Source organism: Pyrus communis, chromosome 11, assembly GCF_041283825.1.
Source record: "Pyrus communis isolate YQ-2024b chromosome 11, ASM4128382v1, whole genome shotgun sequence".
Taxonomy (NCBI): domain Eukaryota; kingdom Viridiplantae; phylum Streptophyta; class Magnoliopsida; order Rosales; family Rosaceae; genus Pyrus; species Pyrus communis.
The window spans coordinates 10,902,656-10,927,122 of NC_142575.1; the positions used below are offsets into that span (position 1 = coordinate 10,902,656).

At 34.9% G+C, this 24,467-nt stretch overlaps 1 protein-coding gene across 1 annotated transcript; it reads left to right on the plus strand.

Moving 5' to 3' along the window:
* The first annotated feature begins 15,373 nt into the window (after positions 1–15,373).
* LOC137743819 (xyloglucan endotransglucosylase/hydrolase protein 31) lies at positions 15,374–17,881 on the plus strand. Its single transcript, XM_068483756.2, has 4 exons — positions 15,374–15,669; positions 15,924–16,024; positions 16,290–16,507; positions 17,207–17,881. Exons 1-4 carry the CDS (start codon positions 15,471–15,473, stop codon positions 17,565–17,567), a joined length of 879 nt encoding a protein of 292 aa, XP_068339857.2. The 5' UTR covers positions 15,374–15,470; the 3' UTR covers positions 17,568–17,881.
* The last annotated feature ends 6,586 nt before the right edge of the window (positions 17,882–24,467 follow it).

Genomic DNA, 24,467 nt, shown 5'->3' on the forward strand with positions numbered 1-24,467 from the left:
GATGAACATTGTTTAATCATCTTCTTCTTCTTTTCTTATTTTTTATTTTTAAGTTTTTAGTCATAAAAAAATTAAAAAATTATTATTATTTAAATATTTTGAATTCACATAATAATATTTAAATTTGTGGGACTCATTTACATGCCATATTAGCACATAATAGAACACTCATTTTCAGGAACTATGTACATTGATCGATTTTCAATTTCAATGACCATGTTGATGGGGTGGTCTAATTTGATTGACAATTTGCGATAGAAACCCATATATATATATATATATATGATAATTTTGGGTTCTTAATAAGTTATTATTAAGGTCAAGGACAAAATACACAGGAAACATTATGAATTTGTTGAGGTCATGCGCAATCATTGACTTCATTTTGCCTCCACTACTGTCGTTGATGTTGAAAAATAAAAAGAGAAAGTATTTTAGGAATATGATTTAATTAGTGATTTGATATGATTTGATTTGGTCTAGGTTTTCTTGTCTTATTGACAAATGATTGTTTTGATTTATTTCCTAGTATTGCTCTTTTGTAATCTTATAATTAAGTACCTCCTTATGGAGAAGAATAAAATATTAAAGTAGTATTTGAGAATTGTGAGATTTTAGAGAATTCTTAAATTTGTCATAAACCCTTTATTTTCAACTCAGAGTAGAGTTCGATTCTTGGTTGAACTTTGCTGTTAGCACTTCCCTATGGGTGCACAAAGCTAATTTTCTTCATTCACCCATATGCCATGAACCTAAGGGTGAAGATTGTCTACTATTGCTAAACGAAGAAGAATGGTTTCTATTGCCATGAAGAAAAAAAAGAAGAAAGAAAAAAGTTGTGGTTTTGCTGCCTTGTAGAAGAGATTAGAAGAAAGAAAAAATAAAAAGTTTTGTCAAGGTAGGATCCGTTTCCTATCATGAAGGCTTTTGGATTTTGTGTTATTTATTTTATTTTTTAATTTAGTTTAGTTACTTCAGTTGAGCTTTCAAAAAGATTAGCGTTTGTTTCAATTAGACTCTAAAAAAAGAGGCGTTGGTTCCAACATCAAGAGATTTATGTATTGGGCTTTCGAAAAAAGATGTTAGTTCCAATTGGGCTTTTGAAAAGATTAGCGTGAGTTCCAGTTGGGCTTTTGAAAATAGGCATTAGTTCCGAGAATTATGATTTGTTCGTTGAACTTTCGAAAAGGTTTGTTCTAGTTGGGCTTTCGAAAAAATTGGCGTTATTTTCAACTGAGCATTCGAAAAGAGGCGTTAGTTCTGACCAATTGTGATTTGCTGAGCTTTCAAAAAGATTGGCGTTAGTTTCAGGGTATCAATGAAGATTTCTTTCTTGACTAACTCATGATTTCACACCATGAATTTGAAGGGGGGGAGTTTGGAAAATAAAAGGGAAAGTATTTTAGGGATATGATTTAATTAGTGATTTTGTATTATTTAATTAGGTTTGATATGATTTGATTTGGTCTAGATTTTCTTGTCTTGTTGACAAATGATTGTTTTGATTTATTTCCTAGTATTGCTCCTTTGTAATCTTATAATTAAGTACCTCCTTATGGAGAAGAATAAAGTATTGAAGTAGTATTTGAGAATTGTGAGATTGCAGAGAATTCTTATATTTGTGTTTACACTCGAATTTACACTATCGGCCCAATTAATCAAGGTCGTCGGATGATTAGAGGTTTTCTTGATATTACTATTGTCTTTTATCATAGTAATTATCTTGAACATATCCTTAAAGTGTGAAATGCCATGCAACATTAGAGTCCTATCCGCATGCAAATCACGGGGAACAATACTACAAGAATGCAATTAATATTGGATGATCAGTATGTAGATATGCCATTTGGAGTAATCAAAATGAGGTGATGTGATGGAATCAGTTGGTTTTGCAGATAATGCGAAACTATCAACCATGATATTTTAATTACCATGCATGGATAAAGCTTATCAAGAGATGATGGGAAAAGTAGCACCACCGAATATCCTTGGCATAATCTAGTCACACAGATTGCGTCGAGTTGCTACAAATCATCTCGGCCATTTTGAACGATGGTAAAGACGTAATTAGATTGGATCTTTGAAAAGGAAGGTCATGATAAGGATGGGATTAAACTTTGATTGATGTGATAAGGCCTAAGGTGTGGGCTTAGGTGCATAAAAGATAAGTTTTCAGAGTTTCATTTATTGTGATTATGCATGGGATAAGTGTGTGGCTAGCAGCAACAATTAAAGATTTGGAGTCCCAATGCAATTGGGATTGTTTTCCATGACTTATGTATGCAGGTCTCTATAAATACCAAGCGGTAGTCGCCATAGAAGCTCTCTTTAATTCAGCATACAAATTGCCCTGCACAAACATCTCAAACATCTTAAGATTTTTTTTTTTTTTTCCGCCAACAAACCTTCAGTTTGGATAAACAGCACTGTGAAGACAATTGGCGAACATCTTCAGTTTAGATAAACAACATTGTTGCCGTAGAATCAGCCGACCGAGGAGCACCTTCAGTTTGGATAAACAGTACTACATCGAGGTCGACTGGATACCGATCCAAGTCTTGGTCGAGAAGGGTTTCCAAATTTTTATTGGCAGAGGTTATCTTGTTAGCCTTCTCGGCGAAGTAAGGTGTTACAAGTTACTACATTCGGCACATTGAACGTCGAGTGATTTTATGATTGGATACTCACAAGTAAGTTTTAGAGTTCGGCATTCTGACGGCCGAACCACATTTATCATCAAGACATACATCTTTTTTGAGTACCTGTGTCCGTATAGTTTGGAGCCGATTCGACGTGCTTATACCCTTACGAATATAATCACCGTGACCGAGCCCGACGTTGACGATTCGTGAACTTCGTAGAACTAGCAGCCTTGTCTTCAAGCTCAAGAATCCGAAGGCCGAGACGTGTTCCTTCCTTGGTCGCAGTTGCAAGATCAAGAAGTCAATAGCATGTTCAACGTAACATTAACAAATTTTACTCCTCGACCGAGCTCGGCCGACGAGTTAGCACGCCTTACATCAACCGAATGGTGTAGTTAGCTCATTAGTTACTCGGCCTGCGCGCCACGTAAGTTTGATAGTTTTTAGGGTCAACATTTTGGCACCCCCAGTGGGACCCAGTACTAAAACTACGAAGTTCACATGATATATCAAGATCACGATCAGGATGAGATCCAGCGCCTATTCAAGGAAATTGTCGAGTAACAAAAACTCCTTGACCGGATCGTTGAAGCGAATGAAGAAAGGAAAAAATATCTCTCTAAAATGATAAAGGTGAAGGTTCATCACAGCTTACAAGATCAATGGTTAAATGAAGATAGAGCTCGATTTTATGAGTGGCTCAATAAGAAAACGTTCTTTGGGTTCAAATCAATTCCATTTGAAGAATGGTTGGCTCAAAAGACTGGGGGGGGGGGGGGCAATTTTTCACCCCGGCTACAATTAAAATTCAGCCTAAGAAGATTGTCGAGACGGCCGAAGAAGAACCTAGGCCACTTGTTTGTTCGGTCGAGACTGAAATTGTGGGCCTAGAAGAAAAAGTTCAAGTTTATGAACCACAAATCGACTTAGAAAATGATTCGTCAGATGAGTGCTCCAATGACGAACAAGGCAGAGACATAGGCCTAGTCGGAAAAACCATGCCAATCGATATGATTATTGGTGATAAAGCTGATATGGAGAAATCCAGTTCGGCTAAGTTGTTTGAGTTAAAAGCCGAAATTGGCAAAATTATTATGCCTGGGGGGCATAATAATTGTTCAACACATTCGGCGGCCGATGATAAAAAATCTTTCATCAAGCCGAACATATTTGGAGATGATCTTTTATTCGGCTTTGGAAAATCTCCAAGTGAAAATTTTGATGTAAAAAGATCTCGACTTGGAATAAATCATCGTTGGGCTCGTCCTGATTATGATTTAGTTATTTTCATTCTCTTTTGCTAAAAAAATAAAAAATAAAAAAAGACATTCGGCCTTTTAGGCCGATGCATAAGAAAATAAGGGGGCAACATTATTAGTAGTCGGTGACTTTGATTGGTGATAGCCGAGCTGCCAAGAATGGTTTGTTTCCCAACCTTGGCCCACATTTTTCTCGACCTCCAAATTTTTATTTTTTCTTGACTTCGGCAATTGAGAGTTGCAGCACCTCTCTCATTTTCTACATTAAATAAAATGCATGCAAGTATGCATGTGCACGGAAGGGACAAGCGCGCTAGTACTCGGCAAGGCTGAATTTGTGTTTCCTCTCTGGCCTCGGATGTTAAAAAATAAAATAAAAGGCTACATTATTAATGAGGGCTCAGAAGTATGTGCATGGAAGCTGTGTATTTGTGCAATTACATGACAGAGGAATCTAGGAAAAAGGAGTAGGTTTACATCAGGATGTTGTATATATATAAGCCAACTGCATGGCCGGCAGATCACATCAGACAATCAGGCTACTTTTATATATAGATATGTATATATAGGCAGGCTGAGCACTAAGAACGGTTTTTATCGATCTCGACTCTAGTTCTTCTCGGTCTTGGCCCTACTTTATCCTCGACCCCAGTTTTTTCGATCGATACTCTAAATTTTTTCTCGACCCCAGCAGTCGAAAGTTGCGGTAGATCACAATATTGGCAGAACATAGGTGATTTTAATACCGAGAAACGAAATTTGTTTCGGCAATACGACAAAATGTTGTTGGCTAGGAACAATTAATTTCCTTAACCATTCGGCTTACGAACTGAAGTTCAAGGAAATTAGGGGGCAATGGTTACACCCGAATTTACACTATCAGCCCAATTAATCAAGGTCGTCAGATGATTAGAGGTTTTTCTTGATATTACTATTGTTTTTTTTTTTTATCATAGTAATTATCTTGAACATATCCTTAAAGTGTGAAATGCCATGTAGCATTAAAGTCCTATCCGCATGCGAACCACAAGGAACAATACTACAAGAATGCAATTAATATTGGATGATCAGTAATAGTATGTAGATATGCCATTTGGAGTAATCAAAATGAGGTGATGTGATGGAATCAGTTGGTTTTGCAAATAATGCGAAGCTATCAACCATGATATTTTAATTACCATGCATGTATGGATAAAGCTTATGAAGAGATGATGGGATAAGTAGCACCACTGAATATCCTTGGCATAATCTAGTCACACAGATTGCGTCGAGTTGCTACAAATCATCTCGGCCATTTTGAACGATGGTAAAGACGTGATTAGATTGGATCTTTGAAAAAAAAGGTCATGATAAGGATGGGATTAAACTTTGATTGATGTGATAAGGCCTAAGGTGTGCGCTTAGGTGCATAAAAGATAAGTTTTTAGAGTTTCATTTATTGTGATTATGCATGGGATAAGTGCGTGGCCAATAGCAACAATTAAAGATTTGGAGTCACAGTGCAATTGGGATTGTTTTCCACGACTTAGGTATACAGGTCTCTATAAATACCAAGCGGCAGTCGCCATAGAAGCTCTCTCCAATTCAACACACAAATTGCCCTGCGCAAACATCTCAGACATCTTGAGAATTTTTATTTTCTTTTTCCGCCAACACACCTTCAATTTGGATAAACAGCACTGTGAAGGCAATCGGCGAACATCTTCAGTTTGGATAAATAGCACTGTTGCCGTAGAATTAGCCGACCGAGGAGCACCTTCAGTTTGAATAAACAGCACTGCGTCGAGGTCGACTAGTTACCTATCCAAGTCTCGGTCGAGAAGGGTTTCCGAATCTTTATTGGCAAAGGTCATCTTGTTAGCCTTCTCGATGAAGTAAGGTGTTACAAGTTACTACATTCGCACATTGAATGCTGAGTGATTTTATGATTGGATACTTATAAGTGAGTTTCAGAGTTCGGCTACCATCAAGACATGCATCTCTTTTGAGTACCTGTGTCCGTATAGTTTGGAGCCGGTTCGACGTGCTTATACTTTTACGAATATAATCACCGTGACCGAACCCGGCGCCGACGATTCGTGAACTTCGCAGAACTAGCAGCCTTGTCTTCAGGCTTGAGAACCCGAAGACTGAGACCTGTTCCTTCCTCAGTAGCAGTTGCAAGATCAAGAAGTCAGTAGCGTGTTCAACGCAACATCAACAAATTTAACTCCTTGGCCGAGCTCGGCAGACGAGCTGGCACGCCCCGCATCAACCGAAAGATGTAGTTAGCTCATTAGTTACTCGACCTGCGCACCACGTAGGCTTGGTAGTTTTTAGGGTCAACAATTTGTCGTAAACCCTTTATTTTCAACTGTTGATTCTGTTTGAATTCATTAATTCAATGACTAAAAATATCAAAAATATTTAAGAAGAGAAAAATGATACGCGGAAAGCTACTCCCCTAATGGTTGATGCTACGGCTTCATTGTTTCAAAAGTTTCTATCAATTGCATGCATGATGTTTACTAAATTTATATTATGTGATGAAAATGAAAGGCAGGCCCCCACAAAGTTCGAATGCGATCGAGGGGTTACCACCACTACCACGTTGTAGTGAAGGGCACCGGCAATTGAGCATATATATTGTCGGTAGGACGTTCCCTATTCGATGAGTTGAGTGTTGTATTATAATTTCAAATTCAATTATTCCTATATTAGTCTTATTCCAAATTTCATTCAAAATATTAAAGAGACATAATGTTGGTCTTAATATCGCAAGTTTTTCACCTTTTCTACGTCGTGGAAATTATGTTGGTCTTAATTTATTTCTCGTGCAAGCGATTGCTTGCAAGACATCAGCACGTGCCCCTCCCGTCCTCCCACTCCAGTGCCATAGAAAAATTTTGGTCTTGCAGAAATGTCTGACTAATGACTGCTGACCAGCATATTTGATTAGGAAAATCCAACGCATTATTTCCATACAATATGTTGTGTGTGAACTGTGTGCATGTAGTTGTAGTATTTAAGATATGACATATAGGGCAGGTAGGATATTGTGTTTATAGATTCGGAGTCTGTCTTATATGTTAAACTGGTTGTATAACAAAATCTGGAGAAAATATAACGTGAAAGCGAAGTATTTAGCAAGAAAAATCGATCACAAATCAACTCAAAAAATAATATAGTGAACCAAATTATGGATTAAACATTAATATGATAGAGCTCAAAACTGGTTTTAATACGTGGTGGAATTGCTAGTTCGTTTGGGGAAGCAAAAATACAAAGACCTATCTCATTGTTTATGTGATTCGCATATCTTGTGGGATCTATTATATCATTAATCTTGTCCAGATTTTAGAATCAAATCAGTGGTTCACTATTAATCAAATCGATATTGTCTTAATTAACCATTTAAATAGACCGACAGATGTTGAGTCATTCTTAAATTGTAATATATATATATATTTTTTTTTGTCAAATTCTAATGTGTGATTGCATTCTTTAACACCATGTTAATATTAGTTGAAAAATATTTTTTCCATTAATTTCTAGCTTGCTACAAACGGACTCTACGTTAGTGATTTCTTAAAAGAAATAATGGATTGTAAATTTGGCGTGTGGAAAATTCCATGACAATTTTTGCATTTGATTTTTCTTGGTGGACTTAGAACTCGTTTAGAAGTATATTTAAAGTGATGGATATCGCTTTTAAAAAACATTTTTGGATTCTAAAAGCACTTGAAGTGTGTTTTTTGCAGGAAAAGCACTTCAAATATAATTTTTTTTCCAGAATTTACTTGACATTTTTACTAATGTTTGTTTTCAAAAATATTTTCACTGAAGGCACTTTCAGTTGTTTTAAAAACATTTCCAACGAGTCCATAATCACACACATTCAAAATTATGAAAAATTGTGACTCGATGAAAAATGATTATCACAAAAATCAAGGATCCATTTAAGTTGGAGAGTACGTCTAATTCAGCCATCCTAAGGCTATGAGGATAAAAAATACAAAAAAAAAAAAACCAAGAATATTTGATATGATGTTTTTAAATTGTGCCAAGCTTTAAAGAGTAAGGTTATCTCGTGAACCTCAATATATGTACTTTTCGACTTATGTAATTACCTATCTGGGATTGGTATAAGATTTCCCTTGAATTCATTCCCGTGAAAAGTAGAGTATTGGTGGCCAAACCTCCTTATCTTGTCCTAATCCTGATATAATTTCTACAATGATAGCTTTCCAGAGACATATTAATAAACAAAATATTTAAATACAGAATATAAAATTAATGAAGATTCGGATGACGATTCAAATACAAAGAACTCATTAAGCTTAAAAAATGGATAATTAAGGACTAAGTGATTTCATTATGTAAATCGAGTTAGATGGATTATATATGGCGAAAATTTACCACCAAAAGCAGCAGGAAATATCCTCACATACGATTAATCTTTTATTCAGTATAGCAAACTTAAACAAAATCTTTTCCACACAATATTGAACTTGGGCTCACATATAATTGACATGTTGTAAGTTTTTTTTTCTTACAAAAAATATAATCATTAAAACTGAAGCAATTAATTAAAGAACATGAAAATAATTTGCAGGAACTTGAATTAATAGAATGAGCGGCTCAGCCTAGTATAACTAATTAAACTGCTAAAAGGTTGAAAACGGATGATCATCCAAAATCACAAGAAATTGTATAACTTCGAATTAAAGTTGAGAAACTAAGTCCAAAGGGTTTCGAAGGAAAGGTCGCACAATAAATTTATTTTCGAACATTACATAATATTACGCTTATGAAAAATAATATATTTTGACGACTATACTGTAATTTTATTACAGCAAAGAGTATCGACCGTACATAATAAGAGGCTTTGGATTTGTCGGCCAACTGGGGCCATGCATTCAATCACGTAGGTCACTGAGGCCAAAATAATCAAACACACCCTTTTCATTTGTCTAATCTCATGCAAGTTATCAATGCGAAAAATATATATTCATGGTTCTGAAAGTTGCTGTGCTCCAAATTAATGATTGAAATGGTACGTTGTGAAAATACTTGCCTCCGATAAAATTATATAGAAAATTTCATTTTAATCTTTAAAAAAGATGAGTTTTAGACTATAATCTTGTGTAAGATTAAAATTTAATTTTAGTCCTTAGTACATTTAATCATCTCATTTATTAGTTATATTATGATGTTTTATTTATCTTTTTATTCCTATTTTAATGTATTAATTACATTTAAATTTAATTTTTATTTCATTTATCATAATATATTTTATGTCTACATTTAGGCAACTAATTTTTTTTATAATATATAGTCCGATAACAATTTTGTATGTTCTTCATTTAGGTACATTAATACATTTAAATATTTCAGTATATCCATCGATACAAACATATATGTACATTAATTTATCGATACAAACATATACATGCATTTCGTTACGTGCTAAGCCACACAATGGTAATTTGGTATCGAATTCGTCATCCACAAGATTTGAACCTAATACCTCTTATTTGAGTATTGACTTTTAGGTACATTAATTCAGTATACTATATTTCGGTACATACATTTCAGTACGTACATTTTGGTACATACATTTTGGTATTGACATTTAGGTACATTAATTCAATATAATGCATTTCGGTACATACAATTAGGTTCATTATAATATATTTCGGTACAATCATGTATGTACAAATATTTCGGTACAAAAAAGTCAATTTTATATATTTCGACATAATCATTTTTGTACGCTTATGTATTAATATATTTTTGTCTCATTTATGTTCATTTATAATTAAAGAACTAAATACGTGTATATTAATAAAATTAAAATTTAATGTGGAGAGATCAAATAAAAATACACATTAAATAACAAAATTTAATATAAATTTTGATAAAAGTACACTTCAAGAGATTAAATTAAATATGTAATCTAGCACCAAATTTTTTTAAAATTTTAATCTTTTACAAGGACTAATATTCAAAAACCCCACATCAACACCACCTAAATATATATCTTACATATGTAGCATGCAATGGCACGGACCCTACACCCCACCCGAAAACAGATACAAAGAAGAAAAAATCTATTTGTGCAGACAATTCCAGCCCACCCCAGCTCCCAGTTAGTCTTCTCACTCTTCACCCATTAGCCAATCCTCACAGCTGCCGCTGCCTTCAGTGGACAGCGGGGCAATATGATTAGGGTTTCAAACGTATATTTTTCCTAACGAAGAAGACGACCTGTAACTATAGGACTGCAGCTATAGTCAAAACGCTGCGTTTCCTTTTTTGAATTTATTGGATTTAATGTTGTGATTTACGGCTCAAAATTAGAGTGTCGGAATAAGAATATGAATGAGGCTTAGTCCACTTCCTCACTCTTTTAATGTAGATGATATCGTTTGTCCAAAAAAAAAAAAAATAGTAGTCTAGATTACTGTAATCATTTTAATTTGTAATGACGTATCTTATTATAGATGTTATGAAATGACATATCCTATGCTTCTTCGGTTATATATGTAAAATTTGTAAAAACAAAGGAGACGAAGGCTGAAAATTTGATTTGAGAAAAAAATTAGCTTAGAAGTTCAGCCCACTCCACTTTTCAATCATGGATCCAAGGCTCCACGATTTTATGCCACAGAGTGCTGCTCTTCTAAGATCTTCATTTTGACGATTTCTGAGGACTAAATGCATATCAGCTATAAAATTATATTAGTTTAGATCTAAAGTCTTAAAATATTTGATCATTTAACAAAGCAAAACAAGAAAATAAGTTTTCTATGATTGATAGAATTTAATTTGGTTTTGCTTTATTAGGTAGTCAAATATTTTACATTTTTAGATCTAAACCATATAATCTTGCAGCTAATATGCATTTGAACCTCACAAGTCCTCTATTGGAAATTATATATTATTGTTTACACCCGAATTTACACCATTGGCCCAATTAATCAAGGCCGTCGGATGATTAGAAGTTTTTCTTGATATTACTATTGTTTTTTATCATAGTAATTATCTTGAACATATCCTTAAAGCGTGAAATGCCGTGCAACATTAGAGTCCTATCCGCATGCGAACCATGGGGAACAATACTACAAGAATGAAATTAATATTGGATGATCAGTATGTAGATATGCCATTTGGAGTAATCAAAATGAGGTGATGTGATGAAATCAGTTGGTTTTGCAGATAATGCGAAACTATCAACCATGATATTTTAATTACTATGCATGCATGGATAAAGCTTATGAAGAGATGATGGGATAAGCAGCACCACCGAATATCCTTGGCATAATCTAGTCACACAGGTTGCGTCGGGTTGCTACAAATCATCTCGGCCATTTTGAATGATAGTAAAGACGTAACTAGATTGGATCTTTGAAAAGGAAGGTCATGATAAGGATGAGATTAAACTTTGATTGATGTGATAAGGCCTAAGGTGTGGGCTTAGGTGCATAAAAATTAAGTTTTTAGAGTTTCATTTATTGTGATTATGCATGGGATAAGTGCGTGGCCAGCCACAACAATTAAAGATTTAGAGTCACAGTGCAATTGGGATTGTTTTCCATGACTTAGGTATGCAGGTCTCTATAAATACCAAGCGGCAGTCGCCATAGAACCCCTCTCCAATTCAACACACAAATTGCCCTGCGCAAACCTCTCAAACATCTTGAGATTTTTTATTTTCTTTTCCGCCATTACACCTTCAGTTTGGATAAACAACATTGTGAAGGCAACCGGTGACATCTTCAGTTTGGATAAATAGCACGTAGAATCAGCCGTTCCCGGAGCAATTTCAGTTTGGATAAACAGCACTGCGTCGAGGCCGACTGATTATCTATCCAAGTCTCGGTCGAGAAGTATTTTCGAATCCTTATTGGCAGAGGTCATCTCATTAGCCATCTCGGCGAAGTGAGGTGTTACAGGTTACTATATTTGGCACATTGAAAGCCGAATTTGATATTGAACTTCGCAGAACTAGCAACCTTGTCTTCAGGCTTGAGAACCCGAAGGCTGAGACGTGTTCCTTCCTTGACTGCAGTTGCAAGATCAAGAAGTCAGTAGCGCGTTCAACGCAACATCAACAAATTTTACTCCTCGGCCGAGCTTGGCCGACAAGTTGGCATGCCTCGCATCAACCGAAGGACGTAGTTAGCTCATTAGTTACTCGGCTTGCACGTCACGTAGGCTTGGTAGATTTTAGGGTCAACAATTATAGTATAAAATATTGTAATATATAATTTTAATAATTGAATGAAAAATAGTGTTAACCATATTTCTTAGAAAGGTTATGTTATTTAGGTGCATTCCCTTGTCGAATGATGTATACTTATAGAATGAAGAGAAGAGTTTTCTTCAAGGTCTTTCAATTTTTGTTAGTCAAATTTCGAGTCGTGTCTTGAGAGTACGGAATATATGAAGTTTGCCAGAGTTCGAAGATTGAAGTGCTTTGACTTCGGATTATAGATTGTTGAATCTTGGGAAACCGACGCCTACCGAACTACAAGCACAAGAGTATGGGTGAAATTTTATCTTTAGGACATTGTATTTAATTATGCAAGCCTTAATCTCCAAGTTTATCAGTATTTCTAACTTTCTCCCTAGTTGTTTATATTAATCTTGTATACTATTGATGTAATTTTCTTTATGATTATTTTCATTGGAATTATATTGCTATTTTTCATATTTTCTAACATTGCTCTAACATCCTCAAAATAAGGACCTTAGGAGAGTAAGACTGTTATGCCACATGCCTGCATGAATGTACATGAGTTACATAGTTTTTACTATTTACCCTCTACGATTTTATTTTTCTTATTGTTTTAACATATTGTAGCGAGCTTCAATCCATTAACAACAAAAAAAAAAAAAAAAAAAGTGATTTGTGGGACCAACCACATTATAGCTAGATAATTCAAACTGTTTTGTTTTTTTTATTTTATTTTATTTTTTTTGAAAACCGAAATGGTAGCATTTTATTGATGATTAATGAGTACACAATCAACCGATAAAGTATCACGGATTAAATTCAGGTTTCTCAAATCCAAAAGAAATCTAAATCAAAATACAAGGTTAATTTGACCAATCTATGAACCAAAACATTAGCATTTTTGTTGTCGTCAACCAACGAACTATAGATGGACTGATCAAGTCTAATAACTGTCATTTTAGTGCTTTTTTAAAATACTTGTTCGTTATTTTAACTTGTAATTCGTTGTTAAGCTGCAGTGATTAGGGTCATTGTATGGTATACAGTTTTCTTGCTTTGTGCCTACATAACCATAACGATAATTATATTTTGTTCTCTACCAAGTATAGTTTCTTGGTAGTTAACTTACTATGCTGCATGACCCCTATTTGACGCGAAAGGAGTCGACCCGTGGCTTTTTTTCTGTTTATCCACGCGATATTCAACCCGAAGAATTTGATTTTCAACGTTTTTGTTCCAGAATAAACTTTCAAGTCAAAGGAAGTTGCATATCTGAGATGTGGCCGTTGGTCAAGTCTCCTTGTAAAGGGCAGGTTGTTCATCAAATACTGAATCGGAGTACCTACTTCCACGATTTATGAACTGCCTTGACCTCTGCAAGCTCTCCAAAAGTCCATCGCACCAATATATAATGACATTTAGTTGTATGTGTGTGTATCTCTATATATATCGGGTTTAGGGTTTAGAGTAGGTTCTCCAAAATTATAAAAGTGATTACTTCACTTGCTTATTGAAACTTACACAAACTAGACGTTTATTGAAAATAACACTAATTAAAGATCATATCACCTAAACATCGATTTGACGATAGAAACCTATGGAAAATGATCATTTTTCTAAGAATTCTAGAGATTTCATGATTATAATTGTGATCGTTCATCGTACATCGCGTGGTTAGTTTTCGTTAGGTACTATTTATATTTAATTTTAAATTTTAAAATAATTTTTTACCACACGATATACGATGAACGATTACGATCACAAAATTTCTAGGATTCCAAAAAAAAGATTATGCGAGCATCCTTTTCCGAAATCTATAGCCACTTTTCCGGAATCCAATGTTTGGCCACATCAACATCATGACAACATGAATAAAGAACATGACCTACACACACACACAGAGATATATATACATACAAGCATGCATTTCCAAATAAAGGTAAGAGATATTTTGGACAAAGAGGGCTAGTGCAGATTAGTGTTTATTTTTTGTTGGCGGGTTTGCAAGAGGGCTAATAAAGCCAACCTCTTTGTCTTTTTATACAAATAAATTTTGATACACGTACTTACTACGGAATAATTGTTAACTAATTAAGCTAAAAAATATTTCATTTCTTTTGCAGAATGTAATATCCAAGTAAAGTTTTTGAAGAAATTACTTGGCTCTTTCGCAAAACAAGAATTTCCTACCTCAAAAAATTTTCTTTTTGACGCATGTCATCAAACTGTAATTAAGAGAAACGTAAAATTCTTACTTCCAAATGAATGAACGAAGTATTATCCATTTTTGGAGACCTCAAGACAAAAGAAAATTGGTTTTAAACCAAAAACTAAGATCAAACAAGATTTCAATAGGTAAACTTGCCCGATACATTTTTCCTGAAAATGTATAGTTTCCAAAGCACGGGGATGCATAACTTCCCACTCTTTCACTTTTTATGCACATCCACAAAGCTCCGTCATACTTGGTCAGGATCACAAAGAATGTACATATATACATGTCCAAGCTTTAAGCTATTTTGGGAAATTTCTCTCCGAAATCTATGACATAATTATAAGGTAAGCAGTCCTGTCATGAAGCAAACAAATTAAACAGTTAATCTTTGATTCTCGCAGGGAACAACAATGACTTACAACTAACAATATTTTCTGACATAAATGGAAGTTTTTTCATTACATCTATCTGAGGGGAAAGGAGAGAAAAGTCAAAAACCCTATCCCACATGTTGAACTATTTTTTTCTTGAGTAAATTGTCGTTTGACCCTCTAATTTATTACTCTAGTTGAATTGATCCCCTGAACTTTCTTTTTTGATAAATTAACCTTCTGAACTATTTGAAATTAGCCAATTAACCCCTCATTGTCAAATTCGATGAAATTTCATCTACCTTGCCATCAAATACTAGCACGTGACCAACTTGTGATTCACTCTTGAGGATAAAGTTCTATCAATATTTGACGGCAAAGTGGATCAAATTTCATAGAATCGGACGACGAGAGGTTAATTGGTTGATTTCAATTAGTTCAGGGTTAATTTACCCAAAAAAAAAAAAGTATATAACGTCAATTTTCACTAGAATAATAGTTCAGAAGTCAAATGTCAATTTACCCTCTTTTCTTTTATTATCTTTATTGTTTTATCCTTTTAGGTAAACTTTTTGTCTACATGCATAACTTCCCCATCAACCAACTTATCACCTTTGCAATGTGGAGCCTATAGATAACTCTATTTATACCCAAATGTAATCCCATACTCATTTCATATGCCTACCTAACTTCAAAATTCTCATACCCCACCCCTCTGTTTTTCGCTGCATTTCCTTCTATCCTTTTCTTAATTCAATCTTCATGGCTCCTCTCATCTTCCTAATCCTTCTTTTCCTAATGATTTCTTCAAGCATTGCTCAGGGTCCCCCCTCACCTGGCTATAACCCTAGTTTTAAAATTAGCACTCTAGGGTTTGATCAGGGTTTTAGAACCCTTTGGGGTCCTCAGCATCAAAATTTAGACCATGGTACTTTAACACTCTGGCTTGACAGTAGCTCAGGTACTCAACCCTACAAGATTCACTTCATTTCTCATTAGTTTTTAAGCAAAGCTTCATGCTTTTTTATACCTTCATCAAGTGCTTTTGAGTTTTGATTTGGCTTCTCATCAAATTAGAAGATTTCACTCCATACCTCAATTGTTTTTTTTTTTTTTCAGCATATTTTCGTGCTTTTTTGCACTTCAGTTTAAGTGTTTTCTGTGCTTATTTTCTCAGATTGTTTTATTCTCTGCTACTTTTTTGACATATTTCAGGAAGTGGGTTCAAGTCACTTCATCCGTACCGTTCTGGATATTTTGGTGCAGCCGTTAAGCTCCAACCTGGTTACACTGCTGGAGTAATTACTTCATTCTATGTATGTGAGACGTTGCTTGCATAAGTGCACATTCAAAACGATTTCTACACATTTTTTTCCCTTCTGTGCAACCTTACTTATATTTGTCACTTACTTTCTCTCATTTATACTATTCAAAGGGTAGAATAAACATGTATGCAGAGGAGAAAATGGGTGTATCGATATCACTTCTTGTGCACACGTTAATATTGGATTGTTAAATTCTTAGATTGAATACAAAAGTGAAAATTGTTTTTAAGTCTAACTTTTTAAATTGTTTTAATAGCTCTCCAACAACGAAGAACATCCGGGGAACCACGATGAAATCGATATTGAGTTCCTTGGTACAACTCCTGATAAGCCCTATACTCTGCAAACCAATGTCTACATTAGAGGAAGTGGAGATGGAAACATCATTGGAAGAGAGAAGAGATTTCATCTCTGGTTTGATCCAACACAGGACTTTCACAACTACGCTATATTATGGAACCCTACTGAGATCATGTGAGTATAGAGTAGTGCCACAAAATTCTTGAATCTTGTACCTTTGTACATGGCATGTCACATGTGTTTTTAGGTATGGTAAACATCAAGCCAAACTGTCTAGTGTCTTGTCCACTGTAGTTTAGAAGGGGAATCTGTGAACCACAATTATTTCCTCTCATAACTATTTGATTTTTTGTTTTCAGTTTTCTTTTTCTGTATTATGCATTTTTGTATTTAATCATTTTTTTTTTACATTTCATGCACAAAAGGTAAAACTAAACTAAATAATTATCAAACTTCTATCCAAAAAAAAATAAATAAAAAACTAAATAATTATCAAACTCGCCCGTTTTATATTCTTGTTTTTGTTTTGGGTAATACTAGATAGACTAATTTGTAAACTAAATTTGTAAACTAAATGATGCATCACCAATAGAAATAAACACGTTAATTAACACTTAAGTAATAATTTAATCATCAATTTCCATGTCATTTAGTTTGCAACATTTAATCCACAAATTTATATAGTCTCCCTAGCATTACCCTTTTGTTTTCCTTTTGGCTTAAAATCTTTCATATTCATTGAGTTTGTTACATCAAATCCAAATTGTTTGATACATATAGTACAAGAATCAATGTTAAACTGTGAGGTAGCATAAAATTTCATTTGACTTAAATTTGTTCTATAGATATTTATATGATGTAATTAATTTGCAGATTCCTGGTGGATGATGTGCCCATAAGAAGGTACCAGGGAGACAGTGATGCCACATTTCCATTGAGGCCGATGTGGGCATATGGATCTATATGGGATGCATCATCATGGGCCACAGAGGATGGAAAATACAAAGCCGACTACAAGTACCAACCATTTATTGGCAAGTACAACAATTTCAAGCTTGGAGGGTGTAAATCCGATAGCCCTACGTTATGCCGACCGCCCTCCGCCTCACCGTTCGGCTCATCGGGGCTGAGTCAGCAGCAGTACTCGGCCATGGAGTGGGTGCAGCGGAACTACTTGGTCTATGACTATTGCCATGATCCAAAGAGAGACCATACACAAACACCCGAATGCTGAGATTAGCTCGGCTTTTGCTTAAGCCTGTAAGGAGCCATTCTTTTTTACCTGTAGATCATGAGCACAAAGTGGAAAATGTGCACATGTGTTAGGAAGAATGGCTCCTTCTGGCTGCATATGGTACTACACAAGTTAATTGAATTGTTTTCGTTTTCAGTTATAAACAGTTGGCTTGGAAATTGTTGGAGGGCCTCCCGTGAGATGGATCCCACCTTGTGAAAGAGTAGTTGAGCGTCCAAGGCCCTCTGAATTTGGAGTATTGCATGAATGTACCAAAATATTTATCTGTTAGTGAAAGCATTATTCTGTTTTTATTGGTCGACAGAGAGGCACGGTTGTGATTTATTCCACTTTGCATTCATGCAAAAGTATCAAACAATTGCTCCCTTGTGAGTTGGGACAATTGTCTTTGGATCTTTTTAACTGCTCACTGTATTAATGAATTATCATTGAAACTGAAAAGAAGCAATTTATATGGAAGGGACGGCGACATTTCGGTTCAATAATATATATTATGTAATGAGAATTGAGAATTAAAAGATTTGCAAATAATATTTGTATTATTGGACTAGAACATTGTTGAGAATGAATGAATTTCATTGATCTGAATAGTACAATATACACGGGAGCATTCTCATAGTAAATCTCTAACCTAATAAGGCTCACAATAAAAAAAAGGAATTACAAATTAAATACAAATCTTTTACTAAACAATTCCGGTGACTTTTTTTTTCCATGGTTACAGAGTAGATTGTCACGTGTGAAGCTTAACAGCCACACATACTCCATGCCACTTGAGTTGTGTTGTCCACGTGTTAGACTTGAAATTTCACCACACGTGAGGGGGTGTGTTGAGAATGAATCCCACCTTGATGAGAGGATGGACCTTGCAAGGTCATTCTCATATCAATGTGGGATTCATTCTCAACAAACACTACTGTGCGGGTGAACCTTTTCCATAAAAGTCTTTCTCCTAAAAAATACTTTGTATATAATCTAAGGTATGTTTACTTTATCGAAGTGCGAGAATGAAGAAATTTGAGACCTTAAAAATAAGGGAAGTAAGGAAAAGAGAATTGGATTCAATAGCTTCCCTAATTGACCTAATTCATAGTTTTTAGGCATTTTAGTGTGGATCGTAAGTAAAAATTCACACTTTTCTGATTCTATATGTGTTAGTAAATACAAGAAAAAGTTGAGAAGTGAAATGAATTTATACTCATATTTTGCTAAATGTATAGAACTCAATAACCAAAATCATTTTAATTCCTATTTTTTGTAACTAAATACCATCCCCCAATAATTTAGAGTATACACCTTTTGTGTAAGAAATCCACTTAGGAGATTTGAAACAAAATTACGATTTACATCAATATGGTCCCATTTCTAATTACATCAAGATTATAGGGGAAAAACTCCACTCCTATTGGATTAGCGGATAGTTAAGTTATAAAAAATATCAATGTTGATCATAGGCCTATCTTAATGAAACATTGACGTTAACATGTGTGGAAAGTGTGACGACAGTACAAAAATGATTCAAATGATTAAGAAAAAGTGGACAGAGAAAGGATGCATGCATGAGAGTAAGGATTCAAAAGTCTAATATCTTTTTCAATCATCCTAGTAAATCTAAACTCGTGATTAAACAGTACGCATGCATGAAAGTAAAGCTAATTATCGAATGGGACTGGAGAAACAATCACATTATGGGCTAGCTTGGGCCTTAGGGGATTTAGCTTGTTTTCTTTTGGGCCTTTTGGGCTTCCAATAAATTCCATTGAAAACATTATTAACAGTTCAAGATTTGATGTCACACACCTCATAACCACTAGTAGAAAAAAGCTCATCTATCACGGTCAATGCCAGTGATAGATTGCAATCCATTACAGATATTGTGCCCGTTAGTAATCTGGATGTGATAGAAAGTCACAAATTCTAACACGGGCTATGGCCGTTGTCAATTGTACGGATTGTGGCCGTTGTAGATTAAAATCTAAAATCATGTGCACTATAACCGTTGTAGATTACAAATTGGTCACGGCTAATGCCCGTTATAAAAAAAAATTCCAAAAAAAAAATAAATTGTTTAATAAATGTATTATATAATATTTATAAACAAAATTACACATTTACTACAATATAAAAATTAAATAAAAAATCATATATTCAAACTTTATAGTTGTACAGTAAACTAAAGCTAACAACAAAACGATGAGATATACAAAGAAATACCAAACTATCCAGAGACCTCCAACAAACAAGGACATTGTCACTTGAAGACTTCACATTTCTTTGAACACCTCCAAACAAAGGACCTTGAGAGCACACTACTACCCCTAATCTGTGTCGTGATGGAGAGCAACCAACGCCAAATAAATTTGTGCACCAGCAGGAATTTCCAAGCTCCCGAGCTTAACCTTCTTTGTTGCTTGCCTTGCAAGAATACTGGTTGGAGGGTAAAGCTGAGCGTTTCATTAACAATTATAGTCACCTATTTAAAAAGTGAGAAAATAAACAAAATGTGAGGATCTAGCAGCGTAATTGTGTAAATATACAACGTCTACTTTTATCCAATGCACAAAACATCAACTTCTTGCCAACCTTGATAATTTGATTCAAATTGATTGTATTAGATTTTTGTTAAGCTGGCTAAATTAAAGATTTTAATAAACTTACAATCTTGAGTTATTCAAATTCTCTGCAACTGGGAGTTGATTGTCTATAAAAACGTGGAATACTTCTTTTCTTGTGCGGCATCATTAACAGACTAACGAGATTTCTCGAATCTCCCTTCCTTTTGCCCTTTTTTGCATTCAATGTTCGTATGGATTCACTACTTTTCTTATCTAATCTCCACCTTTCGCTGCTACTCTTGGTAGGCAAAAACCTACATGCCAAAAAAAGCATTCATTGAGAACTATCTTGTTGAATTAAGAGTTTCTCAGTGATTGGCATGCATATAAACTAAGTTATCTTTCAAACGACAACAGTGAGAGTATATAAACGAGATTTGAATCAGTCATATTTTGTTACATTCACTTGAATCCAGGAATGTAAATGCTCCTTATAGCCTTAATGAAAAGATGGATTTTGTTTTTGCAAGTTGAAAATGCGATCAAAATTCATGATATCAGAATTCATCCATACCCCTATGCATTCGTGTAAATCATCACCTTCTGTTCTCACATGAGTTTGCAAAACAACGAGATCACATCAATGAGTAATTGAGAACTGGATGTGTTATTCACAATAATAGAACCCTATCGCTCTTCACGAAATGATTAATCCAGCCCACCTTCAATAATTTTCACATAGAACCAAAGCATCACATATATCTCGAAACAAGTATCAATGTTTATACTTACTACATGACAATATGTCAAATAACAGGAGCAGAAACAAGAAAAGCATCACCTAGGTTCGAATTAATCACATGTTATCAATAAATAAGGGGGATCATTATTCTTTTAGGACAAGGGGAAAGGCAAAATTTCCAAGTTTCCAATCTGTACAGTTGCAACAGTTACTGTATCCAAAAGGGTGTTGGTAGTGTAACTATTTGACTGCAAGAGAAGAAAAATAAACATACAAATTACTTTTACCTCAATACATAAATAAAAAGTTCCTTATGGAACTTGATGCGAAAGTAAAATGAACTTACATCACATCTTGTACCGGTGTCAAAGGGAAAAATTGGGGATAATGGATAAATATAAAATGGGAAATCGAAGAAAGCAATGAAAGTTGAAAACCAATGCATGGTTACAAATAAGTTTTATTTGAGAACAAAAAACTAACACCTGGTGTGCAAGTCTAATCTAGGTACGTGCACATAAAAGGAGTTTTGGGTTGGGTGGGAGATAACCTTAAAATATTTAAGCAAATGTACTTTTTTAATTATTTATCGTTGGAAAAGAATGCAGTAGCCTGAAATCTGCTGACCATGCCGATGTGATGCCTATGAATTCTAGCGATGTGACTATTCATGCAGTAGCCTGAAATGATGATGCAATCTGCTGACCATGCCGTCATCGATCAGTTCATCAGTACACACAAAAATTCAATTAAAATTAAATTGCGGTGCAGTTTTTTAAATTTACAAGTGGGGAGGCTTGGAGTAATTAAAACCCCGTCTCAAAGTTCAGAACTTAAACAGAATACCTCTCCATTAACAGAATGACGAAGAAGAAAGATACAAAGCAGTCTGAGTATGCAAACAGTGGCACGATTGGCTACCTTAAAGTGGTGCCTTTGAGCAAACCAAAGCTCAATGAGTCTAGAGAAATTCAGAGCAAAGCTCGATCTTCGTACAAAGATGAATACGGTGGGGTCTCAAGCCATTACACTGAAAATTACAAGGCTGAACAGTTCGTGGACATGAGCACTGGTCGGTTGGGCTACAAGCAAGAGGCTAAGTTCACCTCTACCGAAAAGTACGTGGACAAGGAGTTAGGGTTTACCACCGAGTACCAGACCCAGGTGAAGTTCAAGGAGTCTGTTTATCCAAGCAAGACTGAATCTTCATCATCCAAGTTCCACTACAACAACAAGAAGAATCGCATCGACTACTATTAGCTTAAGCGTTTCGTGCTTATTTCGATTTCGTGCATGGTGTCTGTTTTACGTAATGAAGTAGTTGTCTATGTATGCTTCGAATGAATGTTCATGAACTTACTTATGTCAAGGCTTGTTTATGATTAGTATCCTGGTATCTGTCAATGTGAAATATGCATGTCTGTCTTATCAATGTTGGGTTGGATGTTGTTATTGACTTATTTCTAGCTTGTTTAAGGGCTTCCCTTATGAGCAAATTAGGGTTTCATTCATTTTTCACCAAGTTTTTCGAAGGTAAAAAATTCTCTAGCTAGTTTCGAAGGCCTTTAACTTTTACACATGTTATCACTGCAATTTATAAACTTGAAACCTTTATTTGCCATTCCCTTTTTTTCAATAGAGATTGCCAATTTGCCATGCCCTCTTGAAATCTTAATTACAATGTTTTGGTAAGTTCGTACCCGATCCTTTTTTTATAGGGATTTTCATGTCCAACTGCGCCAGAAAAATTCGTTTGAAACTGGCTCGATTCGTCGGGTCGCAATTGGATTTCGGTTCTTGAATCTTGGTCAGCGATTTTTGGGAAATTTATTGGAACCTCTGGGTACTTTTTTTTTTGTTTTTGGGGGGGGGGGGAGTTGGTGGTGTGTGGGTGTGGGTTTGCCCAATTAACGAAGGGAAATTGGGCTACGTGGCCATGTCACAAACCACCAACTAAAACTAGCCACTCTCAAATATAGCTTTTTACGAGCCCTTTTAATGAAAATATCTTATAAGTTAATGTTTTATTGACATAATTTTAATATATTTTCAACACGATATTAATAGGTTATTGGATACAATATTATACATTATCGACACCATAATGGTCTTAAAAATTAGTTCACATAGAATTGCAATTTTTGACTTGTCACTTGAAGGTGTTTTCGTCAAGAAGGATAATAAAGATTGCATTTCGAGAGTATGGATAATTTTGGTTGGTGTATTTGTAAGGCTGGCTCCAGCCGGAGGGTGGGAAGCAAAAACATCCAAATTTTGGGCCCATAATCTCTCCAAGGCATATATATTTCGGAGGTGAGAAAAATGGAATTTTAGGATTGGGGGAGGGAATTTGGGCTCTCTCCCCACCCCAGGTGGATCATGGTCCCAAGCCACAAGCTTCAGCACGTGAAGAGGGGGCATGGTCGAGCCCTGCACACCAGGAGCAGCAGGAGAGGGAGATTGGATGCAGGCGACAGCACTAATCTCATTGCTCATTGGACCTGATGATAGAGTCGTTGCTATTCAATGGCTGGCGAGTGCTCTTGGTTTTTGATCCAGTGTAGCATGCCCAGCCACATCAGTTTCTAACAGCTTTGATTCAATAGTCAAAATGATATTATTAATCCAGATCAAATCTAGCCCTAAAACTCCTTCAAAACTCTAGAAAGATCCATCCATTTGTTCACTAACCCATAATTAATCTAAATGAAATCCAACACTAAAACTCTATAAATACTCATCCATCTGTTCGCTAACCCATAAACAATATTATTATTTATTTTTTTCAAAATTTGAATTTTTTTACATAAAAAAAGTTCATAAAAGTAGAACAAAATAGATTATACAAAAAATAATTTCCAAAATCTTAGAAAAAACAAATCAATGAAATACAAAAGTTTAACAAACTATAAAGTTAGGGTGGGTATTATAGATCCCTTACCCTTGGAAGAAAAAAAATTGCTTCACCTCATACGTATATGTGAATAATTGAATACGGGGCTAAAATTTGAAATTATAACCTCTTCGGTTGAAGATAGCCTGAGCTCAATTTTCCATTAACAAAATGCCGCTTGACTTAAAATGCTCACATTTCTTCGTTCTGTCTCGAAATTAGGCTTCTTTCACACCTACGACCTCATGGACTCAAGGTTTATGGTTTATCTATCTAATCCAAAATCAAACACAAATAAATAAAAAATAACAACACATCGACATTAAAAACATGATAATGAATAGTAAAATTTGGTGGATGGCATTTCATAATCTTTGTAGGACGAAAATGTTTCAGTACCAAATACGACGAACTCACAAAATTTAAGAGGAAAACTTTTAATCAACTCTTTGGTTCATATGAGATTGTTGATGAACAATCACTAAACGCTCACGATCATATTTGGGTAAATGTCGATTTATAAGATTGCATATTTTGTCAAAGTCGGAGGTAGATGTGTTCTTGACGAAGCAAATGAGTTCTTTTTGTAATAACATTTTTGTGAGGATTGTAATGAATAAGTTCATGAAAATTCATCTTTTGTTTCAACTTTTTAAATGCAAGTGAACTTCCATGTTTCCATTAGGCAC

Excerpts from the sequence above, each read along its gene's own strand:
- LOC137743819 (XM_068483756.2), top strand. The coding sequence starts at position 15,471 with ATGGCTCCTCTCATCTTCCTAATCCTTCTTTTCCTAATGATTTCTTCA. Across the intron at positions 15,670-15,923 it reads CTGGCTTGACAGTAGCTCAG|GAAGTGGGTTCAAGTCACTT; the intron begins GTACTCAACCCT and ends GACATATTTCAG. Across the intron at positions 16,025-16,289 it reads GAGTAATTACTTCATTCTAT|CTCTCCAACAACGAAGAACA; the intron begins GTATGTGAGACG and ends TTGTTTTAATAG.